The sequence below is a fragment of the Leucopleurus acutus genome (genome assembly GCF_964270905.1).
Source record: "Leucopleurus acutus genome assembly, chromosome: 19".
NCBI lineage: Eukaryota > Metazoa > Chordata > Mammalia > Artiodactyla > Delphinidae > Leucopleurus > Leucopleurus acutus.
Window position 1 is genome coordinate 22,941,726 of NC_139161.1, and position 22,936 is coordinate 22,964,661.

Below are 22,936 nucleotides of genomic sequence, written 5' to 3' on the forward strand. Positions count from 1 at the left end.
TCTTCTCTTTTTTTGTTTTTCTCTTTTGTTTACATGCCTAAAACAACCTGTTAAACAGCTTCTTCACAATCACCACATTTGGATCTAAGAAAGTTTGAAATGTTTCCACATCACGACACACACGGCAATTTTCTCCTCCACCGAAATCCATACCAATAAAACACAAGTAATAGAACCGATATTGCACAGAAATCAACACGCTGTAACCTACCGCGTTAAAAACCACAAAATTGTCTCCCTGCAGAGCGAGGCTCCCTCCTGCGGGAGTGGCGAACGACCTGGGCATTTTCAGGCATGCTTCCTGGGAGGTCTCCCTCGATTTGGGTACCTCCACCCACAGCCCTTTAATTTCAGAAATATCTCCGAAGGGAGATAATGAGTATTTCTCTGTGAATTGTTCTCTCTGTGTCTCTCTAGACGCCTCCTCGCCCTCACTGGCCTCTGCGGAGATTCCAGGCCCTCCAGAGACCAGGACGTCCCTCAGCGCCACCGCCCCTTGTGCCAGTGCTGCCGGGAAACCACCGATACCCGATACCCGCACCGGGCAAGAGAACTGCGCGGGGGCAATTGGGGGAGGCCGGAACAAGGGAAGGATGGTGGAGGGGGAGGGGGCGCAAACCCACAGAGGCCGTCGCAACCGGCTTCTGCCGGCGTCCCGAAGCCCAGACATCCCCATCCTCTCTTTTGCAGCCCCCTCGCTTAAACCTCTCCTCCCAGCTTAAAAAGGCGACTTAGAGCTCGCCTCCATGGCCCCTTTCTGTTCCTCCTCCCGTCTCCCTGCCCTGCTCCCCCTCCAGGGAGCATCCACCCCTCTCTCGGCCACCGAATGTCCTGAGAAGCTTCTCCCTGCAGCGCCCAGAGGTGGGGTTCAACCCCGTCTTGGCCGGGGGGAAGAGAGAGACAAACCCAAGCCCCCACCCCCTGTAAAAATCGATGCAAAAGAATAAGAAGAAATTGTAGAATTTCTCTTACCTTTGCAGACCTTGGGATTTCTTTCCTCCGATTGAAGGGGGTGGAGAGAAAGGAAAGAAAAAAAAAAAGAGAGAGGGAGAGAGAGCGTTCGGTTTCTTCTTCATCTTCCAGATAATATTGTCCCAACCTGAGAGCCGTTGCTTCCCCTTCTCTGACTTGGGAAGAGAGGGTGTTCGCTTTTCTGATATTTGCATAGAAAATGGAGTAAGTTCTGGCTTTGAAAAATGGTATCAGGCTGCAGTCCTGGGCAGATTGTCCATTTACCCTCCATGATGACTAAAATCCCAGATCAACAAGCAAATTAACTTAGAAATTAAAATTATTTTTGGTTTTCTCTTTTGTGTAATTACCACCCCTCCTTCCCCCCACCCTCTCTCTCTCTCTCTCTCTCTCTCTCTTCTTTCCTCTCCCCCTTGCTTTTCGTCTCTCTCTTTTGCTTTATCGAGCTGATACTGAAGTATAAAAATATCAAGAGGCTGGAGCCCTGAAGGACGACAGTGCTCCGACCTAGGTGTGGTGTCCAAAAGAATGCTGCATTATAACCACCAGGGAAATGATAAAAAGTTCATGTTCACGATCGCCCGGCCACATGACCGGCGCTGGCCAATCGCTGGATTCAACCACTCATAAACTTCTATCACAAAGTTGTAAATTTTCATAAAACAACAAGGAATTTATTGCATTTCTTCATGGCTGCTCCACCAGCAACGCTTTTCTCAGTCGCCATCTTCTTTTCTTCTCCCTCTCGATTTTTGGGGAAACCCCAATCTGAGAAAGGGTGCAATTTGGGGTGTGGGGAATCAGGCGGAGGAGGCACAAGCGTCCAGCTGGGAGGGGGGTTCTTTTTGGAAGCTCCCTATTCTCACAGGAGTTCTGTCCCCTCTTCTAGTAAAAATTCACCCCAAAACCTCCACACAGGGACCATTCTAAGGCAATCTGGGGGTGAGTTAGGAGCAGCAGCTAGTGTCCAGAGTTGCCACTTGCATCAGGGCAAAATGAAAGCTTCAGTGCCCCCTTTCCCACCTCTGAATGCCCCCCTCACTCCCAGCACTATAGATGGCGGGAACCCCACCTGTGAAGCTTGTAGCACTGCCGGTGTGGGGCCCTAGATCTCCTAGGGCCTACTTTTTGCCCCAAAGAGGCTAATGGGGGCCAAGGCAGACACTCTAGCCACTGGATGCTTGCCTCTGCATCCCAGAAATTGGAGGAGGGTAAAGCCGGACCCTTGACTCTCCCACCCAAATGCCCACACGCCCAGGTTCCCAGGGACAACTCCCTGTGCTCTGCAGGGGGCAGGGGGGTCTGCGGTCATTAATGAGGGAACTGAAGGTTTAGGAGCCTTTTACTTACAAATTCAGATTAAACAGATTTTCCTAAAACACGCTTCCTTCCAACTCTCTTCCCCTTCTCTGTTCCGATGCCCGATCTTTAAATTTAAATAATTCAGGGTTTATAATCGAATAGATACTAAAAATCAACTCCGCAGGTCTAGCTACGTAGGCACCGTCCTCTGGGTATTTATCCCTCAATCAAGGGGGTGTTTTGGAGACAAACAACAACCCAGATTCACCCCAGGTTTCCCAGGTCCCTTGAAATATGCCCGAATTTTGAATTGAGCTACCAGCGCCCAAATGCAGGAAAGGAAATAACCTCCCCCCCACACAAACGTTTTTCTTTTTTCTCTTTCTCTGCACTCCGGAGAAGATTCCAGGTTGCCGGCAGCGCGGACAGTGGGCAGAAAGGCTCAGAGGCAGCCCGCGGAAGGCGGGCGGCCGGGCTCAGAGCAGCAGGGATGCGGCCACAGCAGCCGGGTAGTTCGCACCGCTCAGCTTCTCGCTATCGGCGCTCATTTTCTTCCCCCAATTTCAAGTTTTACTTGGGTCGCTGGGTCAATTTAGAATAAGAGAAATTAAAATAAATGAAAGTAAAATAAATTTCAATAAAATAACCGAATAGCTCTTGCGGAAAATGTTTGCCGACCGAGCGGAAAGCCAGGAGCATCTTGACGTTGGAGGCCTGATTGGGCGGCCGGGAGGTTTTTGCTCGCCGGTCTGGCCTCTGCCCAACGCCGCCCGCCCGCCGGCGCGAGAAGGGGGAGTGGATTTGGGTGGTCACCTTCCCTTTCCTTCCGCTCCTTCTTCGCTTGAGGCCTAGCACTTCAGATTTCAGCTCTATATTTGTGCCTCGGCGGCGCCAAGCCACAGCCTGGTGTGAAGGCCTGAATGAGGAAGAGTTTGTGGAACTGTGGGGGTTTTTGTTTTGTTTTGTGAATGTGTGCGACTGGGCATGTGGACTCAAGGACGTGTTTACTTGGGGGCAAATGTGAATCTGTGTGTTTTATGAGCCGATGTGTGAGTGTGCCCTGGTATGTATAAATATGTCTGTGAGTACGAACGTGGGTTTACTTGTGTGAGTGAATGTGAATACTACGTGTTCTGGGCAGGGTGTGGGATGTGTGAATGCCTGTCTGTTTATTTGTGAACATATGAATATGGACGTTTGTGACTGTGTGTGACCATGTATATATTTATTTATGTGCAGCGTCAGCCTGTAAATAGGTGTGGTTGGGTGCATCTGCGTGTCCATATGTGTAAAAAAATGTAAAGGGAATGTGTGTGTGTGGTATCCGAGGTTCACTAGTTGGCAGCCCCCAGAGCAAGGGGCACAAGAAAAGAGAGGAGGCCCCAGCACAGAAAGAAATGGGCCAGCAGCGGAAGTTGGAGCAAAGGGGCGCTGGGATGCATGACTATCCCTCACCCCCTCCCAGCCTTAGGGAGACACAGAAAATAGGGGATCTGTTTATTTTTAATTGCTTTTATTTCTCCATCCTTCAGATACACGTAGAATGCAAAGAGGATCACAGGGGCTGGTGGGAGCAAGGAGCAGCGGGCAGGCCAGGTGCACAGAGGGGACACTTGAGCTAGTTGGTGGGTCCTTAGGGCTCCCTAAGGCCCCTTCAGTGCCGCTACTGGGAAGGGGGTTGCTCAGGAAGCTGGGGAACCACACATGTTATTCCAGACCCACAGACCACACAGACAGCGTCAAAGATGGGGCTTACAAAACAGCAAGATTTTACCAAAGACCTTAACAATTAGCAACATAGAAAAGGGGAGGCAAATTCCAGAAAGCTACAGAACAGGTAGATGATGTCCTTCCCATACTGTACAAAACAAACCTGATGGACTTTCCTATAGGTAGTATTTTTTTTCCAGTGTTAAGAAACCAAAATTTCACCTTCTCTCCTTAAAAAAAATTAACTGCTTTCCATTTAAATAGTTTTTTTTTTTTCCTCCCTATTTGACTTGAGTTTCCTGGTTCAGTTCCCAGAGCTGGGTTTCTCTCTCTCTCTTTCCCTTTTTCGTCTCTCTTCCTCTGCCCTTTCTCTGTCCCTCACTCTTCCTCGTCCTCCTCCGCCTCGGCCTTGTCCTGCCTGGTGGCCCCGGGGCCCGCTGTCTTGTTCTCTTTTTTCCACTTCATGCGGCGGTTCTGGAACCAGATCTTGATCTGTCTTTCGGTGAGGCAGAGCGCGTGCGCGATCTCGATGCGCCGCCGCCGCGTCAGGTAGCGATTGTAGTGAAACTCCTTCTCCAGCTCCAGGGTCTGATAGCGGGTATAGGTCTGGCGACCTCGCTTGCGGTCGGTCCCTGCGCAGGTTATTTGCAGGAGAAAAATCAGTGAGTGAGGAACGAGCCATGAGAGTGCTCCCCTCCCTCTTGGACCCTGTATGCGGTTTGGCATCGGTGGTTGGAAGAGCTTCTTTCCCATTACATCAAATTGTCACTATCCGTACCCCAGCCTATGCCTGCCATCTCTCCTCAACGTGCAGACCTTTCTACAGGCCTCCCAAGGCAAACACTCCCATCTTCCACCCAGGAAGTCTCCTAGCCTAGGGCTTCTGAACACAAGGTCTAACCTGCTGGCTCTTGAAGGCCCTGTGCCTAAAGGGGTGTGTATGTGGGATGAAAGGCAGTTAATCCTCCGGGACCAGGAACCCCAAGTCTCCCCTTTTGCATGCTGAGTCTGATGGTCTTTGGGGGTACAGGACAACATAAACCATGCAAGTGACCCTGGAGTGGGACTCTAGGCCTGGCCTGAGGGCTTTTCCCAAAAAGAAAAGGAGACAAAGAGCCTCACAGGTCCAATCTCCCCCCTCCCCCAGCCTGTTGTGGAATGAGGAGGAGGTGAGAATTTGCAGACTTCCTTGGAGCGTGGAGTCAGTTGGAGAGCAACTGCCTTCTGATGACTATTTTCCAGTGAGTGGCTGAGGTTCAGACAGGGCCAGGCTGTCCTGCCTGCCCACCTGCCCAGACAACCCAGCCCTCCAAAGCAATCTTTGGGCCTCCAGGAAGGCACAGAGGGAGAGGAGAGACAGCAGCCTGGGTTGGGGTAGAACATTCAGTATCTGGCTGGTGGGGGCTGAAGGGCAGGGAAGAGCTTCCCAGGTTAGGCCCCAAACCCTGAGGAGGCTTGGGGGAGGTGTTGGTGCCAGCCCTCCTAGGAAGGAGACAGTGGGAGGAGGGGCTAGGGGCCCTAATTTCAAGTCAGATAAAAGCCAAGCTGAAATGTTTATGAGCAGAAAAATTGGGGCTTTAATAAATCAGCTGGAAAGCCAGTTGAATTATGAAGCAGGTAATGGGGACCGTGACCACGAATACTGAAAGTGTAAGAGCTGGGCTCTCCTGGCCCTCAACCCTGGCCGGATTGGGAGCTTCCGACCACAAGTCTTGGATCTTCTGGACCTTGAGATTGGCCTCTGAGTCCAGGACAACATTATGAAGGTTGTCTGGGACAGGCTTGTCAGGAGACCCCACGGAGCCCCTGGTCTCTTGGGGTTCCTGCAGCAGCTTCCTCGGTGGCCTGCACTCTTTCTTGATTTGGCTTTTTGGAGTCCTAGTGTCTCCCCCAAGAGGACATCCACCCTTCTGGAACGACACTTGCAAACTAGTTGGCCAGTTCTCCAGGGGTGCTAGGAAGGGCACCTGAGGAAGCCAGCTGTACTCCCCTGAGGCCTCTGCTCCTTTCTCTAGTTTCTCTAGTTCTCCTGCCTCCCGCTTCCCAAGTTTACTGGGGGTCAGGAGCCTGCTCTCTCTTGGCCTCAGCCCCCCTCTCTCCACCTGCCTCTCTGGCTCTGTGTCCCTGGCTGAATCCTCATCACCTCTCACACCCCCTCCTCCCACCAGGCCTCTAGAGCCCACCTCTAATTGTCCAGAAGGGAATAATGGGGGAGCGGGGTTGGCTGGGAAGAAAGAGGGAGGGGAGAACTGCTCAGCGCTGCAGCCCCCTCCCCTAGACCTTATCCAAGCTGGGGCTGGGGGACACACCCAGAGTTGAGATCCCCGGCTGGGGAAGGGAGAAGGGAGGGGGGAGATCCTAATGGCTATTCTCTGCAAACCCCAGTCTTCCTCCGCAAGACAAACGGCCTCCTCTCCAGCCCGTGCCGGCGCGGCTGATAAATATTTAAAGCTAAAAGGCCGGGAGGAAGGGTGGGGGTGGGTGGGCTGGGGGCTCAGAGCGCCGCGGCGTCGGCGGAGAGGGATCCGCTAGGGAAGCAGCGAGCGAGCCTGAGAGCACCAAGCAAAAACGGGAATGGGGGCGGCGCGCCGGGTCGCGGCTCGGGGTGGGGGGCCGCGTCCCCAGGGCCGACCTCCTACCAGGAGCACTCTGGACAAGGAGAGGGGCACTTGGCCGGGAAGGGGGCGCCTTCCGGGGAATGTGCCCGGGCCACTGCGGCTCGGGACCGCTCGGGACTGCTCGGTGCGCGGCGTTACCTGAGCTTCGCATCCAAGGGTAGATCCGGAAGTTACTCTCGGCCGCCAAGTCCGAGTCCCTCTGCTCCTTGGCGCCCGCCGCCTTGGCAGAGTCGCCGGGACACACCCCGGAGAGGTTCTGCTCAAAGGGTGCGCAGTGCATGTTGAAGGAACTCGGCTCGAGCCCGTAGCCGGCCGCGTAGACGCCGGCTGCACTCTGGCCCGCCATGCCCCCCCCGCCGGGGTACAAGCCCTGCATCGAGGCGGCGAAGGAAGCGCCCGAACCCGCTCCATAGCCCGGGCGCTGGGGGTTGGAAGCAAACGCACAAGAAGTTTGTTCGGGGAAGGCTCCGGTAGCGAAAACCGAACTTGCGGCTGGATATTTAGAAAATAAAGCATTCGCATAATACAATGAACTCATAATTTGGCCGGATGATTTGTAGTCAGGGACGTTTTAGTGTCGGTTTTACGAGATTCCTTGATATATTACAGAATTAGAGTCCAGATTTACACCAAAAAGGACCCCCTTTTTCCTCTCTGGACCACGTGACCCCGCCCACGTGACGTCCCCTCTGCCAATAGCCGGGCAGCCTCCCCACGGCTCCCGGTAATGTGGAAAAAATTGTGTGGCGTTGGATTTATAAAATATGATCAATAATGAATGAGAAAACCAGGCCCTGTGGATTAGGGCTGGGGGCTCAAGGGCCGCTGTCGACCCCCGTGGGCTGGAGGAAGCTTGCAGGCGAGATTTGGAGAAGAAGGGATTGAGTGGAAGGGAAAATAAATAACCTCCGAGAGCGATCCTTGTTGTCACCCCCTCCTCCCCAGCCCGTTACCCAGCCAGAAACAAACGCAGGGATTGCATACAACCGGGTGAGTGGGTGGGTGGGGGCAGGCCAGGTCTTTATTAATCCGGACCGCTTCAGCCTGGCTGGGCCTTTGGGGGAACTTAGTCCGGAATTGGTCCGTTTCTCCCGAGGTGAGGAGCGAGGTGAGCCTGGCCTCAAGGCTCGCTCTCTCTCTCTCTCTCTCTCTGCCCCAGACGGGCAGGGACGGAGTGAGGTTTCCTGGGTGCTCCCAGAGGCGCGGAATCCAGCCCACGGGCGTTGGATGCTGCGGTTTCTGGTGGCTAAAATATAAAAAAAAAGGTTTGAAAATTAAAAAAGGAAGGGGGTGGGGGGGTGGGAAGAGAAAGGAAGGGAGGAGGGTGGCCTGGTATGCTGCTCTCCTGGTTCCCGGAGGCGGATGCCTTAGTCGAGCGTGGCTGCTGGAGAAGCAGAGGGAGCGAAGGAAGGAAGGCGGCGAGCCACCACCTCGGAGCTGGGCGAAGGTGGCCAAGTCCCAGAAAGGGAGAGGCAGGGAAGAGCATCTCCCTTCTCCTGCTCCCCCCCCACCCCACGAGAGTACGAAAAAAAATATTATTTTTTTTTATTTTTCAGCTTGTTCATCAGCTCCGCACTCCACCTCTACCCCCGCACACACACACACACAGGAGAGGGCACACAAAAACAAAGGGGGAGGTTGGGGGGATAAAGCCACCAGCCCAGGCGCATCTCTCCAGCATGGCCTGGGCGCGGGGGTCTCCGGGGCCGGCAGCCTCGGAACGCGAAGGGAGGGGGAGGGGGTTTCTCTCGGCTCCCCTCCCTCGTTCGTCTCTCCTCCAATCACGCGCAGCCGCCTCCCTCATCCCCTGCGCCCCTGGGCCAAGGGACTCGCACCACCTGCCTCCAGCCCCCGCCCCCTCCGCTGCAAGGCCAGGCGGACGCAGGAGCCCGGTGACTGGCTCCCCCCCTCCGCAGCTCTGCAAGGCGCCGGGAGCAAATGAGGAGCGCGGGCCGGGCAAGTCTCAGGTTCTCGCTTGTAAACTTTATTGTAACTCTTCCGCCCTTTTCAGGCGCAGACAACAGAACAAAGTATAGAGGAACAACAAAATATATAATTAGCCCTCCCGCCCCCCAATAAAGCAATTCACGGATACAGGATACATTCTCTTCACAGTAAACCTAAGAACACTTTAAACAATTGCCCACAGCGCGCATGCTAACTAAAGTAACCTCTTTTGAAAAACACTTAAGACGAAATTGTCAAACCAAAGCGGGGGGCGGGGGGGGAGGAAAAGAGAGAAGCCAGAGAGAAAGCCAGCGAGCTAGAGAGGGCAGCGGGGAGGGGGGTGGGAGGGGAAATGAGTACGAGGCGAGAGAGAGAGAGAGAGAGAGAGAGAGAGAGAGAGAGAGAGAGAGGGAGGGAGAAAGAATTACGGCGTGAATAGGCAGTTTCATGTTGTTGGGAGAACTTAGCAGAAATCGGTACCTCGGTCATTACAAAGAAGCACGTTCAAAGGAAAAAAGACCATTGCACAAGGAGGCTTTTTACACGGGGCAGGGGCGTGGGGGTGGGGCTCAGCCAGGCCGCACCGCTCACCCTAGCAGGGAGAGGGAGTCCTTGCTTAAAATCCTTTTCTTTCCCACCCCTCCGGCCCCCAAGAGATGGGAAGGAGATCCACGGTAGCTCACACACAGAAGCTATTACGAGAAACTACCACTAGCGGGGACTGGCGCGGCGGGGAAGCTGCGGTGGGAGGCCAGGCTCCGGGCCCCGCTCACGGGGCTAGAGCTGTCTCGGGCGGGGGCGGGCGACGGCAGCGCGGTCGGGTGACCCGCGGAGGCAGGGCGGCCGCGGCCCTGGCAGTCCCAGCTGGAGCCTACTTCTTGTCGCCCTTCTGCGCGTCGCCCTCGTCCGCCGCCTCCGGGGCCCGCTCCAGCTTCTGTTTCTCCAGCTCCTCCTGCTCGCATTTGCTGCTAGGGAACTTGTCTTTGTTGTTCTCTTTTTTCCACTTCATCCTCCGGTTCTGGAACCAGATTTTGACCTGTCTCTCTGTCAGTCCCAGCGCATGCGATACCTCGATCCTCCGCTTGCGAGTCAGATAGGGATTAAATAGGAACTCCTTCTCCAGCTCCAGGGTCTGGTAGCGGCTGTAGGTCTGTCGGCCTCGCCTGCGTCCGGCGGCTGCTGGGAATGGGGGAAAGGGCGAGACAGAGGGGAGGGGAGGGTGGGGGAGGGGGCAGAGACAGAGAAGGTTGGAAGATTCGTGAACCAGCCTAGGAGACCAGTATAATAAGGGCAGGGGACCTTCTACCCCGTGCAGGGGCGGGAGCGCTGGGAGGCCGCGGTCAGCCGAGGGGGGGCGGGTGAGGGGGATCAGACACCACTGAATCTAAGGGAGCCAGAAAGGGGAGCCCCCTCCCCTGGTAACCAGCACCAGAGAGTTGGGCGGGGGTGGTTGAATCTATTAAAAGTGCCATAAACTTTAGAAGGAAGGATGTGAAGGAGGGGGAAAGTAAGAATAAAAAAGCCAGGATGGGGACGAATGGACCCACCTTGAAAAGCCCCCAGAGCCTCTGCCCCAGAAGAAAAGTTTCTTCAGGGTAATTAAACTATAAAGCAATTGAGAAGTGCAAAAGTTGAGCGCCCCATTCCCACCACCCTTTCTCCACTACCCCCCATAAAACAGTAAAAGGGGAAAAAAGGAGGGGAAGAAGAAAAAAAGTCAGGCAGGGTGAGGGGTTTATGGATTCAGGAAATGTAGCTTAGCGACCTCCTTCAAGGGAAGCAAAAAAAGAAAGGGAAGGAAGGAAGGAAGGAAGGAAGGGAGGGAGGGAGGGAGGGAGGGAGGGAGGAAGGAAGGAAGGAAAGAAGGGGGAGGCTATCTGAACAGAACAAGCAAGTCTTCCAGGGGCTGGCGGAACCGCGCCTGGCCTGCCCGGCCCCCCGTGCCGGCCTGGGCCCCGGGTCTCCCTTCCCCCCGCCGGCCCCGACGCGAGCTCACCTTGCGGGCGCATCCAGGGGAAGAGCTGTGTGGGCGACGGGCTCTGCTCGGACCCCTCGGCCTCCTCCCCCAGGCCGCTGGCGGCGGCGAGCTTGCAGTCTGCGTACTGCACCAGGTCTGGATCCTGCGCACCGAACAGGCTCTGCCGCTGCAGCGGGTCGTAGCCGTAGAAGTTGCCCGGGTCCCCGTGGCACGCCACGGCGCACGGGTTCTGCTGATAGGGAGCCGTGGACAGCGACGACGGCCCGTGGTAGAACTCCTGGATTTGCGACGGGTGCTGGAAGCTGCCGCCGCTGCTGGGACCGTACACCACGGTGGGTCGGCCGCCCAGGTCCTGGGCGAAGCCGCAGTCATAATAATTGGGGCGCAGGGACTCCCCGGTTTTGTATTTGGAGAACAGTGAGTTGACGAAATAAGAGCTCATTTTATTGAATTTTGAGGCGGCGGCGGCGGCGGCGGCGGCGGCGGCTGTAGTTGGGGGCTGTTGGGGAGGGGGTGGGGAGGGGGAAAGGGAGGGAGAGAGAGAGAAAAAAACGCGGATTCGCCGGCTCCTAGTCAACCTCGCCAGGAAAGGAGAGGAAAAGGAGGAGGGGGGAAAAAGAAAAGAAAGAAAAGGCGAAGAATATCTCGAAGCCACCACACTTTTTGTGATTTCCAGGAATAGAAAAGGACAGCGAAGCCTCCAAAAGTCTAAGCTTGCATGGCAGCCGCGGCTCGCTCGCCCTCCCCCACCCCCCACCCCCCCAAAAAATATACCGCCACTTAAAGAGGTCCTCGCTTTACATTTCGAAGAAGGGATGCCAGTTCATAAACAGTTTTCGGTGATTTACTTCCCTGCAAATGAGTTGTTTCATATTTTGCACTGTCTTTTCATGATCATTTGCATCCATTAGAGACCCCGCATCCTATTGGCTTCTCCGTACTCCTCCCGGACAGAACGCAGAGCTAGGGTGAGAGCGAGAGAGAGCGAGCAAGAGAGAGAGCTAGAGCGAGAGAGCGCCAGGGAGTGAGGAGAGAGCGGAAAAAAAAAAAAAAGGAGGGGAAGAAAAAAAAAAACAGGGAGAGAGAGGGGGAGAGGGGGAGAGAGCGGGGAGGAGAGGGGGGAGAGAGCATGAATACGGATTAAATCTGTTTAACTACCTACATTAATGAGATATCTCTCGTCTCGCAACAAATCAAATACCCTCGCAGACCACCCCCAAAGACTGATGTGGGGCGCACGGAAAAAACCACGCACACACATACACAACGCGCCAGGCGTAGGCACGCTGTTAATTTCGCGATTTTAACGAGGCAGTTGGAGTCTTTTTAAATGTCAGGGTCGCTTCGGAAAAATGTAAAAGAACACGGTTTAATTGCACCGAGTTTTAAAAGGTCCTATAAATGTAATTGGTATTTTAATACAAGTTATCAAATCATACAGCTTCCTCTCCTAAACATATTTTCAAACAAACGAGGTAGTCATATTTAAAGCTTTAATGATCAATTTCCTTATTATTGATAAAGGTTTAACTATCGTGTGGAGGGAATTGGCTGGGTAACCGGCCCCCAAAAACGGCTGTAAACTCTTTAACAAACTATAAAACGCAATAAAGCCGAGTCTGTTGTTGTTTATGCCGCAGCGCATAAAAGCTGTTAGCATTTTACGAGTTCTTTCCTCTACAGCTATAAAACTGCAGCTTCGATCGCCCCCGCCGCCCGACTGCAGCATGGTGGGGGTGACAAAGCCGAAATGAGAATGATTATGAGGTTTTTTTCGGCGCAAACGGTGACTTTTCAGAGATTTTCTGCCTCCTTCAGCTTTGAAGCACCTGCCCCCACTCCCTCTCCGGAGCCCCCAAACCACACTCTCTGCCCCACCCAGGCCACTCACCAACTTTCCAACAAACAAACAAGGCTTTTCTTTGGAGAAGGGATCCAGGAGAGCTTGAGGAGGCACCAGGAGGAAGAGCCGAAACTTTCTGGTTAATGGGCAGTGGTGAAGTCCTGACCAAAGCTCACCCTGTGACTGCGATTCTGCAGTTTTACACAACCTCGGGTGGCCTGGGAGGGGGTTGCTGGAATGGGGAGGGGGTCTCTAGAAGGTCCTGGAGCCCAGTCAGCAAGCCTTTGGCAGACCAAGTCTGTGTGATGGGAGAGGGGCCTGATGCCACCAGCAGGATAACATTCAGTTGGGCTGCCCCAGTCCTGCATCCAGGCCTCGGGACCCAGTAACCAAGCCCAACTGCTCCCAACCTTCCCAGGCCAGTCCTCCACACCTTCCGCATCACCCTGGGTTGAGAGGGCAGTTCCAGGCTCATCAGCACATCAGAGGGAGGGGAGAGCAATGGAGGCTGCTGCCCTGGTGCCTGGCCTTGGTGCCCACAGTCCTGTGCCCTCCTCTGCCCTGGACAGTGACTGCAGAGTGTATGAATGGGAGGGGCACCATTTAGCCTTCACCGTCCTTTGAGCCACTGTCACTACCTAGACTGACTTTGGGGTAGAAGGGATTTGGAGGCAGCAAGGTCACTGAGTCCCCCATTTTCTCTCCTCTCCCCTTGGGAGCCTCTGGTTAAACCCTGCTCTCCCTCCAGACCTGAGGACCTAGGTCCTGAAACAGACTGCTGGACCCAGCTGACTGAATGCCACGCTCTCTGGCCAGTTGCCTTTCCCAGCCTACTGGGCCTAGTGACAATGGTGGCCAGGCTTTAGAAGGCCCCCATCTGAGGGTCCAACCAATGGCTTCCTGAAGTGGCTCACTCAGCGAGGAAAGAAGAGGAAAGGAGAGGAAAAGAAAGGAGAGGAAAGGAGAGGAAAGAAGGAAGGAAGGGAGAGAGAGAGAAAGAAATCTAGTAACAAAGGTGGAGCCTTTACAAATACATTCGATCCACTGTTGATCCATTGTTTATTCACGAGAGAGTGGCTTCCTTTTGGAGGGGTGCTTTTTGGGGATCCCACTCACCCCAACCTTTGTAAAAATGAAACTATCACCTTTTCCAAAGGGAAGGTACCAGTGGGGCCACTTGGTCCTTCAAAAGTGAATCTGGAGAATGGGAGAGGGGCTGAAAGGGAGAGAGAGAAAGGAGAAAAGGAGGGGAGAGGACCAGGGTCTTGAATTTTCAGCGCCAGGCTGAGGGGGCGGTGAGGCAGCGGAAGGCAGAGTTAAGTTGTTGCCAAAGCGAACATTTTAATCAAGTGCCGGGGATTTTATGGTCATGATTTGAGGACTCACCGGTGAGGTAGAAATTCAATGGTTTGTTCTAAATCATCCCTACACCGTGCCAGAAATTCCTGATGGAAGGAAAATGTTTCTATTATAAGAAAAAACAAGGAAGAGCGAGGAGGTAATTTATAAACACCCAACGGAGCGCAGATTTATTAGAGAAACTCAAGTTGAGAAACTCCGCTAGCCTCCCGGTCCTGGGGGAGGAGAGAAGAGGCTGCAGCGGGGCTAATCTTAAGAGGGGGGCATCTATTTCTCGCACGCGTTTGTCTGGATGGAGGGCAAGGATCGGCCGGGCCGGGTCGAAATGGGAGATGTGGAATCTAAGGGGCTATGGGCAGGCTGACAGCGCTCAGGTCTCAGAGGGAGAAATGCCTGAAGTCCAGGCCTCCAGCTGCTAAGCTGAGAAGGGACCGGTGTTCCCTAGGTCTGTCTGGGGCCGGGGCCGCGGGGCACGGAGCCCGAGCTCTCACCTGGAAGCCACGGGACGTGGGGAGAACCAAGCCCCTACTTCCTGCACTGCGCCTGTTCCCACGTCCATCCGGAAAACGCACTCTTTTTTGGCGGCCCAAATTGGAGCGCCCAGATCAACCGAGGAAATATCCGAGCCTTTCGCACCTCGCCGTTCTGGGAGCCCCTGCCCCGAGCCTGGGTCGCCCGGCGCCGCCCTGCCCAGCCCTGGCCACATACAAAGGCTCTAGAGCCTCGGTCCGTGCGGAGCCGCCCCGCCGGCTCTGGGCACCTCCGAATCCCGGCCAAAGCCACGGATCCGTTTTCCCCAAAGTGCTCCCACCCCTACCTCGGGCTGGCTCACCCGGTTCCCTCTCCCGCCGATTCCGCAGCAGGTTGGGGCGGCTTCCTCTATATCCGACCTTCTGCCGGCTCGCCCTTCTCACCTGACCTGCTCACCCGTATCCGCAGACATTCCTCTCGCACCCTTCCCCGGATAATCTCATTTTCCCGAACCAATCCTCCTCTTTTATTTGGATCCACTAGTCCTATTATTACTAGTATTCCCCGTTTTCATGCATTTGTTGTCCCACCGAACGTAGAAACTGGGTGAGAAGCCCTGAGCCCTGCTCCTGGGGGAAATTCAGAAAATTGACCATTTGAGGAGAGGGGGTCAACACCACTATATCTGAAATCTACAAAATGGGGGAAATAGCCACAATGAACCCAATATTTTTATTCTGGGCAAATTATTCATGACTTTTGATAGCGCTCAATTCGTAGATTCAGGGCCGAGCGAAGTGCGAGGTGCAGCCGCGGGCGCCGGCAGCCGCAGCACGGGGAATTTTCACGTGGAGCAAGGGTGCCATCTAGCGGCCACGCTGAGAAAAGGCGCCGCCGCCACCAGCTTCTCCTCCAGCTTCTCAGAGAGCCAGCCAGTGCGGCGACAATGCGGAGAAACTTTCAGTATTAGCAGAAAAGGGCGAGGGAAACGAGAGCGGACGAGAGAAAAGGCGTCGGAAATCAGGCAGTGGTTCATAAAATTGTGCAGATAAGCTAAAAAAATTTTTTTAAACAAAACAAACAAACAAAAACAAACAAACACGGAGAGGGGATAAGGAACGAAAAAGAAACCAGAATCTTTTCTCTCTCGCCCCACCCCCCACCTCAAGCCCCTAATTTCGGGCAGAGACCGCCGAGCAGTGCGTCGTTCATGGCCCGTAAAAGGGCGAGCCGGGCACATTTCAAACCCAACACGATTGTTTCAAATTCTGAGGGGAAACAATTGGGCTTTTTGTGGGGGGAGAGGAGGCCTGAGAGAGTGGGACGAGACTGTAAAAGGATCAAGAGGCTGCCAGCGCCCAGACGTCTGGCCCCGCCGGACCTGCGTGTGTGTGTGTGTGTGTGTGTGTGTGTGTGTGTGCGCGCGCGCGTGCAGGGATCTTCTCTTTATGACACCCGATTCTGGAAGGGGGTGCGTTTGCGAAGAACAAAGACGAGTCCCAGTTGCGTTCTGTGAAGCATTTGTGACAACAGAAGTGTTCTTCCCTCCCCCTCCCTCCTCGCCCCTCTTTTCCCCCTGGGGCCCCCGGAAACCCCGCGCCCTGCATTTCAGGAGGGTGAGGGTGGGGGCGGCCCAGTCAGGCCCACCCATTCGCCCGCCAGACCCGGAGCCCAGGCCCAGCTGTGGCTCTCTCAGCTCCGGAAAGTTTCCCCTCTCTGTTTGCTTTGCTGCTGTTTAGTTTCTTAACCTTCAGAAATTTATACGCTATAAACTTTTATAGCGGTCATATTCTTTTATTGCTGCGCGCACGGCATTGAATTCCTCTCCCGGCTTCCCTCTGTCTCGCACTCTCCCGGTCCCCCTCTCTGAATCTCTTTCTTTTATGACAGCAGATTTCCCCATCTCCGGCTTCCGAGCCTCCGCATCTTCGCCTTTGTTTGTTTTTAAAGAAGCCACCCCGGGCTGGGGATCCAGACGCCGTCGGAGGCTTCCCGGGGCGCCCTCGCCCCCTACCCCGCAGCACTCCGTTCAGCTCCTGCCTCACTTTCTTGCGTTTCCTCTGGGAGGAATCCGGCCTCTTCGGCTCACTCTCTGCACGGGCTGGCTCCTGGGAGCCCAGGATGGGAGGGAGCCCATTCTACACAAGCTCTAAAGGCAGATTCACTTTATATAACGACTGGAACCCTCCTCGGAGGATGCGGGTTGGGGCCCAGCTGTATCAGGAGCTTCGCGTTCTCCTGCCTCCTGCTGTCTCTCCGATTAGCTCATCCTTCCGTTCGCCGGAGAGGGGTAGGCAGGGCCTTTTCGCTTCCAGACTGCTTTCTCGAGGGCCAGGCTTTGTCCCTACCTCTACCCCAACCTCAGGGTCTCCGCGGACTGCAGCGCTGCTGGGTGGGCCCGGTGGGAGGCTCTGGCAGGAGGCCGGCTCCCAAGCGCCAGCCCGGCAGAAGCAGAATCCCAGCGGCTGGATGGGAACGGCCGGGCTGCCGAGAACAGCGCTCCCCATTTGAGGCTTTGGTGGGACGCCACAGTCTGAGGGGGACAGAAGGGTGCCTTGAAACCGAATTTAACTCTGGGGTCCGACTGGGAAGGGTTTTTTGTTGTTGTTTTTTTCCCCTCCCGAACCAGTTCTGTTTCACACTCAACCATCTCTTGCAGCCTGTGGGAGCTGCCTCCACCCCTACCAAACTCCACCCGCCTTACACCAAGGCTGCTACCCTGTGGCTCAAACTGGAGCCTCAAACTCCAGGTGGGGATTGAAAACCCAAAGGGGCTTACTCTTTTTGAGTGGAAGAAAGGACAGCCTGGCCTTCCGGAGGCCTCTATCTGCATCCCATCCCTCCGCTGCAGGGAATAGCAGAACGGAGTTACTGCCTTCTTCACTTGCATGATACTTTAAAGTGGCCAAAGCAAGGTGGCTTTCTCAGCCAGCTGAGAGAGGACCTGCTTCCAGGGATGGCAGGGCAGGCCTCGCCATCCTCTGGCTCTGGAGGTGGTGGGGAAGTCTCTAGTGCAACTTAAGAGAAAGATTCCCATTGCTCCCTGCAGACCCAGACCCCCCTCCAAACCACTAATCTTTCCTTTTCTCCCCCTCCAGTCTCCCAGCTCTCCTGTTGGAAGGCTCTTGCTCAGCTTAAGCAGTGGTCTTGGGAACCTTGGTCTGGACCAGCTCTCAGCTCCACTAGGAAGCCCACCCTGCAACCTCGTGGGCACAGGACTCTCTCTTTATTCCAAGCCGCCCTCTTGGAACTAGCATCTCTACCTCTGGTCAGGTGAGGCGAGCCAACACAGAATGACACACAGGAGAGATTTGTTTTCTAGAGTGATATATATTTTTTGTTCCTTTTCTGTGTTTTTCTCCTTCCAAAACAAACAATCAGCTCTAAGCCCCTCGCCCTCCCCACTCCCACCCACAACCCTCCCATATAAGCAACAACTGAAAACAGGTGAGACAACCACCCCCAAAGAAATCACAAAACACAGCACAATTTCACGACTGCCACCGACAGAGCAAAAGAAGTTCTACTGGAATGTCCCCTTGCAGGGTCGGGAGAAGCAGGAGAGAGAGTCCATGAATTGAAGGGGATTGGAGAGGTGGGGTAGCAGGGGGAGGAAAGGAAGCCGGAGAGTAAGCTCCGGCCTAATGCTTAGGTGCGATTTCGCCTCTTTCCTTAGCAAGCGGGACTGCTCCCCAGAAGCGTGCGCGCGCAGATCGCCATCCAGGCCCGAGTCTCGGGAGGCAAAGCCAGGCACTGGGGCTGGTCTCTGCGCTTCTGCGCTGGGGCAGCAGCTGACAAGCCCGGGGCTCCTCCGCAGGGCTCAGACCGGGCAGGACAGGAGGAAGAAGTCGAGCTCCGCGCGCCTGGGGAGGCTTCGCTCCCCCCTTTCCTCCACAGCTTCCTCTGGAGAGGAGCCCGGGAATCGATTCACAATAAATTCTCCATCGGGTTCTCCTGACTTGGCTTTTCCGCCTATGCAGGGGTAGAGCTAGCAGAGGATGGAGGGTGGAGGGGGGTTTCTGCAGGGGCGACTTGGCTCGCTGGTGCAAGGTGGATTGGCCGAACGGAGTTGATTTCAGAGCTGGGGAAGATGCGAATTCAGGGCCGGTGTTGAGAAAGAGAAGCTACAGTCTCTGTCAAGCGGGGCACAAATGAACGTGAGGACGACACTGCCAAGGCTTACGACCCACGATCTGACCTCCTTTTGTTGGAAGGAGAGGAAAACATGCAGAATTAAACATTTCCTGCAGCACAATGTGTGTATGTGGACGACCTTCATAAAACCTAAGAGACTCTCCTAAGACCACCGCTGCCTTTCCTTGTCCTTTCTAACCCACTAGCTTGGGAGCGGAATTTACCCCACTTGCCCTGGAGTCCATGCCCGGGTATAGTTAAGGATTCCGTGGGGATGGTGTTGTGATGCTGGGCCCTTTGAGCTGCAGCGCCTCATTCAGGAGTGTGTCTCTAGACTTCTTCTTGGTGTGTAATTGCATCAGGGGCAGACCCTGGACTTGCCTGATGGTCTGTGGGCTATCCCGCCAGATTTGGGGTGTGATGGTCTGCATTTAGGGTGTCACTTCATTTGAGTGCTGACTGTGAGCGCTTCCCATTGTTACTGTGGGCTCCAGGCTTTATGCAGGTGGGCGTCTGTTGGGCTGTGTGCAGTTGGAGTGTCCCTGGGTGACTTTGGGATAGGTGCAGGGGGGAAACAAGCAGGCTGGAAGTGAGGGGCTGGGGCTTCCCAGGAAAATTAAGAGGGTTGCTAGGGGCTCTACTAGGGGCACTCTTTCCTTGGGGCCCATCACCTTCTTAGGAACCAACTATATCTACCTTCTAAATCAATAAAACTCCCTCCTGAGGCCCAGGGAGAAGAGAAGGACAGGTGAGGGCAAAGGAAAGGAGAGAGGCTCTAGATGCAGAAAAGGACTTTGAAGAAAAAGACCCCCTTCCCCATTCACTTGAATACATCCCAGACAGCACAGGCTCCACAGCCATCCCTTATAAATAAGCATGAGATGGGGAAGGGGTGGGGAGGGCTGGGGGGAATCTTTACTCTTTGCCCTGTTCCTTATTCATTTTCTTCATTTTCATCCGCCGGTTCTGAAACCAGATTTTGACTTGTCTCTCACTCAGATTGAGGAGTCTGGCCACTTCGTGCCTACGGTCTCTGGTGAGGTACATATTGAACAGAAACTCCTTCTCTAGCTCCAGCGTCTGGTATTTGGTGTAGGGACAGCGCTTCTTCCGGGAAGAGCGAGCGTGCAGCCAGTTGGCGGAGAGGTTGGCTGAAAGAGAAGCAGCGATAGAATCAAAGAAAGGAAAGGGGGTGAAGGGCCCCCGTGTTCTCCTTCCAAGAGGGTGCACCCCTGGTCCCCACTCCCCATCTTACATTGGAGAAAGGGGCAATCTGGGCCTTCAGGTTCCCAGAAAGGCTTCCAGAGATGGGCCAAGAGTGGCTATAGGCACCTCCAGGTGAGTTATTTGGTCAGGATAGAGCCAAACGTGTGCCAGGCTTCTCACCACTTCCAAAGCTTTCCCTGCTCCAGGTCCTCACTCAGTCTCTTTCTCCACTTGGGTCGGAACTGGTTAGGACTCAGGTCAGAGCCCAGCCTGGCTAAAGCCCTCTCCCCCGCCAGCTCTACCAGACTAACTAGTGGTGGCTGACTGAAGGGTCCTGGCTCTAGGTCTGAGAGGTGAGAGAAGGATTGGGCTGGGGGAGAGGAGAGTGGCTTCTGCACAGCCACAGTCAAGAGACCTCCCGGCCCTCCGGTCCAGTCTGAGTGCCCCTCCTGCCTTGATCACAAGCTTGCCTCTCTTGGCCACATGGCAGCAGCCATGTGTGTCTGTGCAGATATCTCACTGCCCCCCACACACACACCACAAATAGGGATTCACATTTAGAGACGCTGCAAACATCCAGCACACTCCAATTCACACGCAACCCAATTGCAACCATTTATCAACTCCAGCCTGTGGACAAGGGAGTGCTGGGGGCTCACAGGTAACTTATGGTTGCAATAGTCTCCTTTTCCACTCCTGCTCAGCTCGCAGTTTGGTTAAAGTAAGTTCAGGGAAATTGGGATGCAAGATTGGTCCAGTCCTAAGGGGGGGGGGAGCCATGGATCATGTGGGGGTAACAGAAGTCCTTCAGAGCATAGCTAGCTCCAACTGGCTGCATGTGGTGAGAGGGAACAGAGAAAGGGAAGGGGTGACTGAGTAGAAGTGGGGGAAAACAGAGGAAACATATATACAGGCTTCTCTTCTCCTTACCCCTGAACTCAGAAAAGTTGCCGAATAAAGGAGAGCCAATTAAAAATAACATCCACCCTCTACTAGATTCCTTCACCCCAAATGAAAAGCACTGAATATTAAAAAAAAAAAAAAACCTGGTTCATCCTACACTAAGTGCCGCGTCTTACCAATTTGCAGCTACTTCCTTAATGTGAGTGCCCGGGATGGGACCCACAGCCACATTAAATAGGAAAGAGGAAAATAACTGTTAATTATTGATTCTAGGCAAACTGCTGCCCTGCAGTAATGGACTTTCCAAGTAGGGTTTGTGGGCTTGGGGTCGGGGGGGGGGGTCTGTTTGGATGTGAGCAGGGAGGGTTTGGGAAGAGCCAGTGTGTTACCCAAATGCCAACTCTTGTGATTCAGCCTGGCAGGTTGGAGGTGATGGGAGCTCACAGAGACCTCAGGGAAGTTGGGCAGTTCTCTTCCCTCCAGCAGGCAAGGGCAACCCCAAAGGGCCTCTGGGCCGCTCTGCTGATGGGAAATCCGGCAGCGCAAAAGCAAAGACTAAAATATCTGACCCTCACTCTCCAAAAAGAGTAAGGGGTGAGGACTTGTGCCCACCATCCTGCAGGTTATTGTTTGGGGGCTAAGAGCCCCGACCAATTTGCCCTTCTCAACCTTAAAAGACCAAAAATCCGCGACTCCCCCCCTGCCGCCCTTAGCGAGCGGCACATCCTGGAAATTAGTCAGACTTCGGTTCCTGGCGGCGGTGCTTTTGGAGGGGTGGGAGATGGTGAGAAACTACCTTCCGAGGATGAAGTTAGCCTCTCCGCAAGCCTCTCTCCCCCCCCACCCTTCTACTCCCCAGGGTCCTTTCGGGGTATCTCTCCTTCTCCACGCAGCCAGTCGGCCGCGAAGTTCGGAAGCGATTCCCCAACTCCCTGCGAGGCGGACAGCTCTGGCTGGGGCTAGGGAGCCCCGCGGAGAGCAGCCGGAGCCGCAGAAAAGGAAGCTGCAACCCGGGCGAGGATGCCACGGAGGGGAGGAGGCGACCGGAGGGAAGGCCCCCGGGGAGGGGCCGGCGCATCCGGGGAGGGGGCTCAGTCTCCGTGTCCCGGGCTTCCAGCGCCCCTCCCGGCGCCGGCTGCGGACCCTGAGCGGCTACTGAGCGAGATCTGCTAAAAACAATCCTCCGTCAAGCTGTCGCATCGCAAATAAAATCCTAATGAGCCCCCTCCCACTACCCCTTGGCCGGCTTCTACGGTGTGCGCGTGGCGCGGGGAGCTCTGCCAGCCGTGCGGTGCCCGGGAGCCCGGTGCGCTCCCGCCCTGGCCCGCGCGAGCTCTCGGCCTCGCTGGCTGCCTCCCCGGCCCCGCCAGCTCCTCTCCCAGCCGGCGGTGGTCGGCTTCTTCCCGGGCTTTCAGCCCAAGCCTCGGGGGCGTGGGGGAAGGGAGGCCGAGAGTGCGGCGAGCTGGTCCCTGCGCCTCGGGTCCCCCGTGGACTTGGAGGAGTGGGGGCGGCGCTCCTCCAGCGACCTCAGTCTCCCTTTCTGGGGCACTAATCTGCCTCCCTCCATCTTCCCTCCGCCCCCGCTCGCTCTCCGGCCGTCGCCGCGGTTTCCCTTCACATTGTCCGCAGTTTATTGCTTCTCCCCTCCCCTCCCCTCCCCCTCGCCTGGCCTTCGGCCTGGGTATTTCCTCACTTTTTATAACTTACTTTGATCCGGCCTCTCTTTGTCCTCGCTTCCTTCGCAAATTTTATTGTCCCCGTAGCCGGGTCTTTGATTAGACAGGACGGCCTCCCTGCCCGCCGAAGTTTCCAAACTGTACTCGGGCGTGCCCTGCTTGAGCAGCTCCCCAGGCGCGCCCAGCAGCGGCTCCGCCTTCACCGCCGCCTGGCCCTGCACAGGAGCAGCTTCGCCGCGCGGCGCCGGCTCCAGCCAGGTGCGGAGGTACCTGCTCTCGGCCGGCGGGACGCCCTGGGGCTGGATGTAGGGGTGGTAGACGGACGGCAGGCTTCCGGACGCGTGCGGGCTCAGCGGCGCCCAGGAGGCGCCGAACACCGGCGCTTTGGGCTGGAAGCTGCACGAGGGGAACTCCAGGTGCTCCGCGTGGCCTGGCTGCCGGGGGCTCGCGTACTGGCCAGAAGGAAACTTGGCTGGAGGCGCGTCCTCACTCTCGTGACTTATGATCGAGTCGACATAATAGCTGCTAAGCGTCCCAGAAATGGACATTCTCAGACATTATCCGGGCGCTCGCAGGGGGAAGGGAAGCGCTCACGCGCAGCGCCCAAGCAGGGAGAGGTGGCACCCGGACCGGTGTGAGGGCTTTCGGACGCGACCCCCCCAGCCCCCCACCCTCCCACCCCCACCCCTGCTCAACTTCTCAGCCAACAAAGTACAGTGGAGCAGCCTGGCTCAGCGCTCCTTGCAAAATGATTGGTCAAAGTTTTTCCGACTGCCTGATAAAGCGTCAGCTCCGACATAAATCAATCCGGCGAGGG

General features: G+C 55.4%; 3 protein-coding genes across 3 annotated transcripts; all 3 read right to left on the reverse strand.

Annotated features, from left to right (window-relative positions):
- Positions 1–3,920: 3,920 nt before the first annotated feature.
- HOXB7 (homeobox B7) lies at positions 3,921–7,191 on the reverse strand. Its single transcript, XM_082861536.1, has 2 exons — positions 6,741–7,191; positions 3,921–4,616 (listed from the first exon to the last, which is right to left on the reverse strand). The coding sequence occupies exons 1-2, from the start codon at positions 7,138–7,140 to the stop codon at positions 4,363–4,365; spliced, it is 654 nt and encodes a 217-aa protein (XP_082717662.1). The 5' UTR covers positions 7,141–7,191; the 3' UTR covers positions 3,921–4,362.
- Positions 7,192–9,420: 2,229 nt separating this feature from the next.
- On the reverse strand, positions 9,421–12,475 carry HOXB8 (homeobox B8; the record flags this gene model as incomplete). The annotated part of the gene is made up of 3 exons (XM_082859851.1): positions 12,419–12,475; positions 10,546–11,026; positions 9,421–9,728 (listed from the first exon to the last, which is right to left on the reverse strand). The coding sequence occupies exons 2-3, from the start codon at positions 10,967–10,969 to the stop codon at positions 9,421–9,423; spliced, it is 732 nt and encodes a 243-aa protein (XP_082715977.1). The 5' UTR covers positions 10,970–11,026; positions 12,419–12,475.
- Positions 12,476–19,249: 6,774 nt separating this feature from the next.
- On the reverse strand, positions 19,250–22,667 carry HOXB9 (homeobox B9; the record flags this gene model as incomplete). Its single annotated transcript, XM_082859984.1, has 2 exons — positions 19,250–19,485; positions 22,151–22,667. The coding sequence occupies 2 exons, from the start codon at positions 22,665–22,667 to the stop codon at positions 19,250–19,252; spliced, it is 753 nt and encodes a 250-aa protein (XP_082716110.1).
- Positions 22,668–22,936: the final 269 nt, after the last annotated feature.